Source organism: Chanos chanos, chromosome 1, assembly GCF_902362185.1.
Source record: "Chanos chanos chromosome 1, fChaCha1.1, whole genome shotgun sequence".
In the NCBI taxonomy this organism is placed as follows: domain Eukaryota; kingdom Metazoa; phylum Chordata; class Actinopteri; order Gonorynchiformes; family Chanidae; genus Chanos; species Chanos chanos.
Genome location: NC_044495.1, coordinates 37,935,245 through 37,946,349, shown reverse-complemented (window position 1 = coordinate 37,946,349; position 11,105 = coordinate 37,935,245). Strand labels below are relative to the sequence as shown.

General features: G+C 38.0%; 2 protein-coding genes across 2 annotated transcripts; one reads left to right on the top strand and one right to left on the bottom strand.

Moving 5' to 3' along the window:
• The first annotated feature begins 1,141 nt into the window (after positions 1-1,141).
• Positions 1,142-4,016, top strand: LOC115817516 (C-factor). The gene is made up of 6 exons (XM_030780835.1): positions 1,142-1,357; positions 1,480-1,531; positions 2,508-2,695; positions 3,088-3,243; positions 3,353-3,463; positions 3,581-4,016. Exons 1-6 carry the CDS (start codon positions 1,211-1,213, stop codon positions 3,692-3,694), a joined length of 768 nt encoding a protein of 255 aa, XP_030636695.1. The 5' UTR covers positions 1,142-1,210; the 3' UTR covers positions 3,695-4,016.
• A 298-nt stretch (positions 4,017-4,314) lies between these two features.
• On the bottom strand, positions 4,315-7,078 carry gal (galanin/GMAP prepropeptide). Its single transcript, XM_030788266.1, has 6 exons — positions 6,998-7,078; positions 6,343-6,397; positions 5,857-5,928; positions 4,815-4,901; positions 4,571-4,642; positions 4,315-4,376 (listed from the first exon to the last, which is right to left on the bottom strand). The coding sequence occupies exons 1-6, from the start codon at positions 7,076-7,078 to the stop codon at positions 4,315-4,317; spliced, it is 429 nt and encodes a 142-aa protein (XP_030644126.1).
• Positions 7,079-11,105: the final 4,027 nt, after the last annotated feature.

Here is an 11,105-nt window from a genome sequence, read left to right as displayed (position 1 = left end):
GGGCGACGTGGATTACCTTAAAAACACGACTATTTGTTTAACGTTGAGAAGTATTGTGGTTCGTGAGATACCTTAATGGTCTGGTAGTCTGCGGGTTAGGGTATATCGTTAGTTGAGGGTAAAGATACACAAACAGCTGACGCGTAATCAGCCTCGTGAAGAGCGTGTGCGTGTAAATGTGGGTGGCGTTCAACGTTTAATTAAAACGATTGTATTTGCCCTTGTTACCTCTGAGATTACGATGGGAACCCCTTTTCACGAAGTTTGGTTGGAATAGAACAGTGTTTGCATCCAAATTCCATAGTGGCCAACCTTATTTTTTTACTCGCATAAGAAACTGGGAAGCAGGAAATTAATATGTTCAAATTGTTCACCGAGAAACGGACAGTGACTGAGGTTCTTACGTAGTCTTTTTTTTTTAAGGAAAAAAGGTTTGTCTAAATCTGTAGGTTGGTTGGCAATAAATTTGATTTTCGAATTTACCTTACTGATAAAGTCATACTAACGCATTCACACATTGCTCAGTAGTCTATATTTACACTTTTTATTTTTATGTAATATTAACGAAATCATCGTGTTTACATGTAAATCATACAGATATTATGATACATCGTCAGTCACGGCGATCATGTTCACCGCGACTAAATTCCTCCAATGTAAAATTTGACGTGACTGTGGCGCTAGATGGGGTTGCAGCGTTTACGTCGTAGTACACTGACAAACACACTTCCTCAGTTTCATTCAAACTGAAATATGTATTTTACAGATAAACCAGAACTCCTAATTTTGTCTGGTACTAAATGAGTTTCGAGGTCTATTTGCATGTTTACCTGGCCCTCTAAGATATTATATGATTTGATGAAATTTTCATGTAAGACTCTCATCTTCGTAAGCGACAGCGCATTGGGATAATGGTGTCCTGTTGTAATGGTCAGAAATCAGTCAAGAATCGCTGAAGTCAAAAGAATGGTTTGTAATGTTGTGAACACGTAACCAATGTATCACAGTCTTAACTATGTAACTCGTATCGCGGCTGTCACGCTCAGATTAAAGTTTTGGTAATAGGGTCCATACTGTTAAAGCTATGGTTATGAAACTAACCACGCCTCTTCACAGCTAAATGCGATTCCATGGGGCATTAATGTGAGGTCTTAAAAGTGTTTGTACGAGTTTTCAAGGTGGCTCAGCATAGGACGATCAAGACGGAGTAATGGTGCTCCATTTCAGCAAGTGTCGCTCGGTGCTGATCACTGGGGCTAGCCGAGGTTTAGGCTTGCAGATGGTAAAACAGTTGGTTGAAACAACAGAAAGGCCCGAGAAGATCATAGCAACTGCCCGCAATCCTTCGGCTGCACAGGTATTTCGACTGTGTGTGTGTGCGTGCGCGCGGTTTATATCAACAAATGAAAATTTTACGAGCAAGAGTTCCTGTGTAACAGCCATTTTTGATCTAATTAGCATACATTTGCCTGATTCCAGGAGCTCCTAGAACTTTCCAAGTCCCATGCAGGGATTCATGTCGTACCACTCGGTAAGGTTTTTAAATTTTAAGACATATTAGTGTAGTGAAACGTGAAACAGGACATAACGCGATGCGAGTGTGTTCTCTGCTACGTGGGAAATACATTCTAGCGGGTCATGCTCTGTTTAGCCAGACAGTAATGGCCGTTCGTTGAAAGTAATGGTGCACAAATATCTGCCTAACTGCTGACTGTAACTATTTTCTGGACTAGTGGTGGACAAAAAAACTCATCAGACCTATTGTTTGTTGTTCTCCAAAGCTCGGTGCCCTAGTTAAGATGTATCTCCTGACAGCATTTGCTTTCTTACGAAAATGTTTTGAAGGATAAGTTTTGACAATTTAGATGGCCTATACTTTCATCAAATGCAATGCCACAGCACAGATACATAGAAAAATGGTAAAGAAATCACTTGAGTAACAGGAAAGCTAAGTCCATTTTAAAGAGATAAAATTTAAGAAATAAAATTAAAACGATTACATGAACATTTAAAAAAGACTACTTAAACTAACGGTTTGAAGAGTATGGTTCTGAAACCTTGTAAATTTGGCTATACAAGTGACCCAGCAGATGGGGTGCAAGAGCACAGGAGTCAAATCTAAAGCTTTCAGGGCACTGCTTAACACTAAATGAAAACAGTAATATGCTCAAATAATATGCTGTTCTGATTGACACACATTTGCCTCTTTCCAATGAAAGGTTTAACTATAAGAATTCCAAAATGTTAAATGAATAATCTGGTTCATGATATACATATTATGATTCCTCAAGAATAAATGATTGGTATAATTATTCTGAGTGTGGTCTAATGCAAATACCCAAAATAAATCAAAATACTAACTTGTATTGCATTCATGCATTTTATTGTGTAAAGCTAGGTTGATCAACCAAAACACTGTGGCTGTCATGTATAAGGATTATGAATAAATTTGTCTATTGTTTATTAAAGTGCACATGAAATTGATCATGATATCTAATTTTTATCAGATGTAGTGAGTGAAGCCAGCATAGATGCAGCATCACAAGAGGTGGCATCCATCGTGGGTGCAGATGGGCTGAACTGCCTCATAAACAATGCAGCCATCAACATCTCGTCTGACCTCAAGACAGTGACTCGTGATACCATGATGAAAACCTTTGAGAGTAATACAGTAGCTCCTCTCTTTGTCACAAAGGTAATCCAATGTCTATTATGCACTACTTCCTTTGTCTGCACTACCTCCTTTGTCTGTTATTTTCTACTGTGACCTTTTAATGACACCTAAGGTGTCAGCTACAAAATTATATGACACACAGAACAGAACATTAACATTTAGACAGCAGTTAGTATAACTAAAGCACAAAGTTGGCAGTTAATTACAATAACAATCATCCGTGGTTAATACATTCAAAACATTTCTCACATTATCATATGTAAGATTCACAGAGAGTATAACCCTCAGTTTGTCTGAATACAAAACAAGCTTCTCTGTAAATGTATAAACTGATATTTATGTTGAAGAGTCTTGCATATATTTGACATGGGTGACATGACATGAGATGACATATGCCCTTGGCTCTCTCCCAGGTGTTTCTGCCATTGCTACAGACAGCAGCAGCTAAAGGCACCGGGATGGGTGTTCACAGGGCAGCTATCATTAACATCTCTTCCATTCTGGGCTCTGTTCAACTCAATTGGGGAGAGGGAGCAACTTTCAAAAGCTACGCTTACAGGACATCCAAGGTAAGGAAAAACTGAATGGTTTGGTGGATGTTGTCTACTTTTGTTTATTCTGTATTTGGATGCAGTCATTCTATGTCTTTGTTCTTTGTTCACTTGTGTTTGTGTATAGTCTGCCTTGAACATGGTGACTAGGTGCCTGGCCACTGATCTGGAATCAGAGGGAATCCTCTGCATGGCTTTGCACCCAGGTTGGGTACGCACTGACATGGGTGGGGCCATTGTGAGTATCTCAGTCGTCAATGCACAGTGCATAATGCTTTCTTATTAATGATGTGATGTTTTTAATACATGTGTTGTAGGCGTTGTGTTTACATATTTCCTATGTTTCCTCATTAAGGCGCCCTTGAGTCCAGAGGAGAGCATATCATCGGTGCTGTCTGTGATTTCTGCGCTGACAGAAAAACATCACGGAGAGTTTTTGGACTATTCAGGGAACAAATTACCCTGGTGATACATTCATTTATTCGGGTGTGTATGTGTGTGTGAAAGAGAGAGAGAAAAGGAAACGGAGAAATACTGTGTGTGTGTGTGTGTGTGTTAGAGAGCCCAGAAGATTGTGTGACTGGAATAGATTAAACTGGTTGCAATAATAAATATTCATGCAGCCACTCTTTTGCAACCTTCCTGATTTTATATTTTTGCGCCAGAGAAATTGTAAAATCTAAGAGCATGGAAAGAGGATGAATGTGTATTCAAATCATTTTGTAAACCTGTATAATGGCTTTATGTATTTGCTACTGACTTCTAAAATAAACTTTGATTGCTGCCACTGAGGAATTGATATTTTTGATATAACTCGATATTTTTGTATCCCTCAAAAATGCAAATCTCACTTGAATAAAATATAACCAAGAATGAGATGGATCAAATGCCATTTATGAGTTTTATTGTTGCACTGTCCAGCTTGAAGGACTCAATTTGTGAGTTTTCCTTTTAAGAGCAACTGGTGAAGAGAACAACAGAGAATGTAACAAGAAAGAAAGAACAGAAATCGGCTGCATGGTTAAGAATCTTAAGAAGAGCACAATGAGAAGTGGTTGAGGTCACAGCATCTGTAGGCAGAATTACAAACTAAGGCTGACTGATCTCCTCTGAAGCCAGCGACGTAGGCAGGCTATCAAGTGCCCCAATTTCTGTAAGATGAACCATGAAACATTTCATCAGAATAAGAGTAAATTGTAATGTATTTTGGCCCTGTTCCTTATAATAGAAAAACAGACAAAGAAATACATAGACGTAAAGTAAAAGATACTCTAGCTAAGATCTCCAGTTGAAGTATGAGTTATGTACTGCTGGGTAGTACCATTACATCATGAAAGAAACTCACCTTTTAGTTTGAGATAAGATAGGAAGTCTACCACAGTGTGGATTATGTCTTCATCTGCTATCCTTAAAGCTCCTATACAAGTGCAGGAGAAGTGTTAGCTGAGGACTGGATCACACCCCTAAAAAACGTCCACGTTCCACAGCCTTTAACACATGTCCCTTAATCTTTGAGCCCAGAGTTCATCGGGAGCTTACTCTTTGTGTCCACTAGATGGCTCCACTAAGCTATGATATCAGCTACTCACCTGATTTGAAGTCTTCCTCTAGGGGCATCTCCCTCTTTCCTGCCAGACCATGTTTGTCACTTAGGGTCCTATGACTGTCGATGGCATCTGAACCACAAAGTACAGAGTCCACAAATAGTACAGCTGATCCGTTCCAACACCAATGGAACTCTCAATTGGACAAACATACACACACAAACTGCAGCCCTAACTGAAATTCACAGAGCTGCTTGAGACATTCATATGGTCCTACTTGGTTGCATTATCCCTTTGCGATATTTTTTTTTCTTTTTTCAAGCGGTCTTTGGAGCAGCCTGCAGGACTTGAGTCATGGAATTGCTTTTGGGTTTGTTTGTCACACCAATGCAACGCACAAGGCATGGACACAAACACAATGACGTAAAAGAGGTGAACGCAACCAAGAACAGAGAGAACAGAGTATGGAGGTTGGATCTCACAGCATGAGAACTGACAGAGAATGGAAACTGAAGAGAAAGCAGAGAGAGACCCGTCATACTATAGACCCCTAACAAAACTAACATACCCCATGGTTTTTAAGAGTCTGTAGGAGACAATTACTGCTCTTATGCTGTACAGTAAGTCAAGCCTCTCAAACCAGACCCTGTTACATCCTCAGATAACTAGATGCCATCCATTAAAATTAATTTTGTTTCATTATGTAATCATTTCATCAATTATCTGGAGAGGAGGAGTCACCATGTCACAGTGTGGATACATTAGTCACACTAGTTCTTGGATGTCTGGACATAATACACAACATGTGCTGTAGACAACACATGTCAATTGAAAAAAGCCATCTTACTGCACTTTTTGTGCCTTTTTGGAAAATATTTTAAATACTGACAGGTATGCTCAAAGATAAAGTGCTCCAGAGAGGATTTGGCACTTTTTTAGTCTAATGAGTAAAGTCGTCTCACCGTTTGAAGATGAAAAATACCCTAATGTTTACACTGACAGTGTAAATGATGCAATAAGCACAAAGACTGATACATCACTCAGCAATTCCTCTTTTGACTTCAACGACCTGCAGGAGCTATCTTACATTGACCAAGCAGCTCTTCTCTCCCCCTTGCACTGGGAGTATCCTTTATCTGTATTAGGTGATCAATACGACCTGAAACACAATGATGATTTCATTTTACCTGTTCCTCCAAGCTTATGAGTAAATGTAGCCCACAAAAATGCGTTCAAATCATTTCGGTAGAGAGAGCGAGGTTTCCTTATATAGAGACATTCGGTTTTGAATGTCTGAGAACGCCTTATATTAGATTAGAAACGTGCAGAGAGCAGTAAAATGATGCATTCGCTATACTATCGAAAAAGGGACTTCAGGTTTCTCTCAGTATAAAGTGGCATAATAGTGGCAATGAATATAAGTAAAGTATACTGAGTAAAATGAGTGCTTAAATTTTAAGAACGGACAAATCAGACATGTAGAGTAGGTTAAGGTTCATACAAGACATTAGCAGCGAGGTGTAATTTATGTATCTTATGCTAACGGAAGTCATAGAATTTTCGGATAACTCACGAGGACCCAGGAGGTATCCTGCACTGTTAAGAGTCCAGCCTCTCTTCTCTTTTGCCTGTAATAGGAAAAGATGAAGACCGCGTTGTAGAGCACAAATACGCATTCACACACATTCCAGGAATACTATATAGACGTTTTTTTAACATTCAGAGTGGTCTATTCGTGTTATTGTCTAGCCCACATAATATTTTGCTCACATTTTTATCGCAGGTCTTTTTAAAATCAGCGTGAACGCTAAAATACTAAAATATCAAAAATATAAAATGTCAGGAAATCTGAAACTTCACTCAGGAAATGACAGTTTTAGTTGCGAAACATAGTGATCACACATCAGAACTTGTTTTTCCGCAATATGATAGAATTTCTTGTATTATATCTTTTCACGTGACTTATTAAAGTGCGGATGAGGATTTATCTTTACTTTTTGTATTACCTCTTCAATTACTTTTTTTTTTAAACTTGTTTGGTTATTCTTAATGGTGAGGGACAAATATTAATTTATGACCAGGGTCGCAGAACGTAAGTAGTGACACTGCATAATATCACCATACAGTGAACAGTTCACACAAACTTGTTTTGTTTAGACTGTCGATGAATATAAAAACATGACAGACTAGTTTAAAAATTTAAAAAAAGACGAGAAAGGCTGACCTACCGCAATAACCATTCCAAGTGTCTCAGTCAAGATTGCGCAAAAAATGAGTGATATACATACACCGGCAATACATTTCTGCATCTGGAAAATGAATGTTACGGGGGGAAAACATTCCTATTCAGAATTTTTGGAACAACGCAAAATATATCTGCTATAGCAAAGTAACAAAACTAGCATCAGAAAGAAACTTACCTTGGCTGTTCAGTTAGTTCTTTGGATAGTTTTGTGGGGAAAAAATTTTTTGGTTCCCGATACAATAAGAAACTACAAAATTCCTAGATGCACTCCTTATTCCTTGTATTTTCTAATGAGCTAAGTATTCTGCATGCACAGAAAGTCCCTGTTTTCCTCTGCTGTACCCCGTCGTCTGCTGATCTCTGAGATTTCGATGCTTTATATCCAAACCGAAAATGGCTCACCTACCCCTAACATCTTTACGTCAGTGGTCAACCTCCATTCTGTCATCGGATGCTTGATCACGACGGAAAGCAAATTACAACAGGATCGTCTTTTCTGACTCATGGATCTCCGCAACGGAACAATACTTTTAGATTATACTCCGTGCCGACATCTGATTAAAGTGGAGAATATGCGTCTATATAGTTGACATATTAAAATGCCATACAGGCACGTCGACTAAGTAATGCGATAGTACAATTTCCATTTAAAAGTAGAGGTGCTGTTTGAAGACGTACCAGATTTCCAGTTCACAAATTCTCAATTCAAACTGCAGTGAAATATCTTCATTAATACTTACAGTAGACACTTGACTGAAGGAGCCGTGCACAGCAGTTTTAACACAGCACAGAGTAGGCTATTTAACGTTAATATTTTATTTTAGAGAAAATGTTTCTTAGTATACGTACTGAATATGCAGCAATATATAGTAATACATGTTGCAGGTTGGGGTCATAGGGTTATGGTTAGGTGTTAAGGTTAGGGTTGAGGTTATGTGCTATGCTACATGTTGAGGATACAACAGTATCCTTTCTTTTTATGTTGTTCTTTTTACTTTTAATATTGTGTGTTCTTGCTTGGTAACAAAATAAAATATGTTATTCTGTGTCTGAGACATTTTACTGGGAAAAGTAAATCAGTTCAAACACTGAAGTTTATCTGGGATTGTTGTCAAGGCTTGCTGATTGTAATTCTACACCTATTTTGGTTACTAAAAATGTACATGCTTTGAATTCAATGCAATGATTTATTGAGGTCACTTACATGGAAAGAGGTTGTGTCATAAGCTACTGTCTCCTCCTGTGGGCACAGGGTTATTCACCTCTCAGCTGTAGCTCAGAAAGGGGGCTTGCACATCGTATCAAAGCACTGATTTGCTAAGCCACCAAAAAAGCTTTCAGAACACCAGGATCTTGGAACACCAGTCATGTACCAGTAGGCATACTGCATAGTAAATAAAAGAATGATGAATAAAACAACAGCAAAAACTAACAATAGTAGTGTTTCCTTTTTTGTTCTGAAAATTGCTGGACTTCTAGCTTTCCCACTAGCATCATCTATATCAACTGTTTCCTTATGTAATTTTGGGGTAGTTTCTAAAGTTATGCTCTGGTCAGTCTGTACAGCTTTCTCCTTTGTCTGTTTCTTGGTTGCTAGAACGACGATGTTTGTTCTTCTGTCTATATCTGGCGTCTCATAATGTTCTTCGTGACTTTGAGAAATCCCAATTGGTTCCAATGGTCCTGTGATTTTTCCTCTGGAAAGTAAGCTGTTGATAAAGATGAAAGCGGCACAGTTTTTTTTTTTTTTTTTTCAATTTTACACAATCCAACAAAATAATAAAAATAACTTTTTGCATTCATTAACAAATATTAGTTTTTACAAAACACACTTTGTGAACGGTTATTCAAAAACAGTAGGCCTATGTAAAGAGTTATAAACAGTTCATTATTAGTTTTGACAAAATTCACATACTCATATCACATTAAGAGTGAAAATGGTGTCAGTACAATTTGAAACAATATTTCTGAACCCCACACAGCTGCCTCAGTCAGAACATCCAAATTACAAACATAATTAAAATTTCAAGCATAGATTGGTCCATGTTGTAAGCATAGTCTCACCTGGAATTAATAATGTTATCTTGTCTTCTTTGTTCTGCATTCACAGTACGCTGTCTACAGCTAGCAGACAAGCAAATTACCACGACTTTGGGACTGGCTAACTCTTTGCCATTTTGAGGGATTTTTTTCTGACTCTTGAAATAGTCTCTTCGATCCGACACATGACTCATAGCCTCATCAGATTCGACGAGAACCTCTCCAAGTTGTACATTAAAGTCGTTCAATCCTCTGTGGACCACCTGTAGATTACAATGAAAAACAATGACTGCTCTGTGATTTATTCTTAGCGACATCAGCATTGTGTTATGATGAAGACGTTACTTAATGCGTGTACATGTGACACGTCACCTTCAACTGCTTGGAAATCCCATTTTGCTCTGTCTGGCTACATTGGTGAGACATTGGTAACACGTAGGATTGCCTACACCTGGTCACTCTACAGAGAGGCTGCAGCGAGGTTATTTACATTATTCCAACGGGGCCTGAATGCAGAGTGACATTTTAGCTCCGACCACTCACTGAAATTAAATGGACGCCGTTGAAGTCAGTGACACATTTGACCAGGATGTGGTTGTAAGGGTATTATAGCAGAACACACATAAAAATCCCAGCCACTATCTAACTGTTGATTACAAACAATATCTTGCAAGCCAGCAGCTAGGCCTGCACACAATTGTGGTAACCATAGTGATAATATGGTTTGGCTTCAGATTCGTTGGTTTGTCAACTGACGTGTCATGACTTTGATTAGTCATGGCCGATCACAGGCTTATTAGAAAATATAAAGGAAACGCTTTGGTACTGAAATTGACAGTCATTAAACTGATTTGTGTAACGATTACTTGGAGTATCGCACCTTACGTTACTTACTAAGGTATGCTGGCAGGTTAGTTGTATATTTGTTTTAGCTAATTGGCTAATTTATTCTAGCTAGTTTTATGTTTTCCTGACATTAAGAACAACAAATTGCTTTCTTCGAAAGTAAGCTTTCTTAGGGGCAGCAAGTTATAAGGAATTATATTTAATATTAATGATTTAGCTGAATGCTTGACTAATTTTCATATTCTTTAATAGAAATTGGTATACGGGTCCCCCAAATGCCAGCAGGGTTCTTATAATGAGCTACAACGTCAGTAACGTGAATTCACCGCTCTCTGGAGTCAACGTTTCTCATGGTGTGGACTCACATTCTCAATGGGCATTTATCCATCCAGAGAACCAACCAGGACTTATACTCATTGTGTTTGCAACCTTTATCTCTGGAGGTAATATTTTATTTAAATAAACTGGACAGCTATTCCATAATGCAAAATACCTTAAGTCATAGATGAATGATCTAAGGTGTTTGTGTAATATGTGTCTCTCAATATTGTTAACAGTGGAAAAGGAATAGGCCTAATTATTAATTGTAATATTACTGCTACTACTACTATTACTACTGCTATTACACTACTACCACCACTACTACTACTACCACTACTACTACTAATTTTTTTTTTTGTCAGCTATTGTCAGGATACTTTTGCAAGTCCTAAAACTTCCCTATACGATTGTCTTGGCATTGTGTGGATTGCTATTGGGATCACTCAGTGTTCAGTATCCAGAGGTATGTCAGTTATCCTTACCAAAAAATATATATAAGATCAGATAGCACAGAATTTCACACTGTTCATTTATTTATTTATTTATTTATTTATTTATTTTGCTGTGCACATGTGGTCTCCCTTAGTCTCCTGCCAACAGAGCTTAAAAGAATAACATTTGGTATAGCACATAGTTATTCTGTTTTGAAATGTGGCCTTCTTATTATTAAACAGCCTAACAATCATAGTGGTAACCTTTATTGGGCTATGTATTCTGTCACTGTATTCGATGAATCAGGGCAATCTTGTTTATGTTTTATATACTTGGGTTTTTTTTCTTCCAGATGGACTATTATGTGAAAGATATTGCAAATATCAGTCCCAGACTATTAATTCATGCATTTATGCCAGTGCTTATATTCAACCATGTCTTTCAAACTGAAT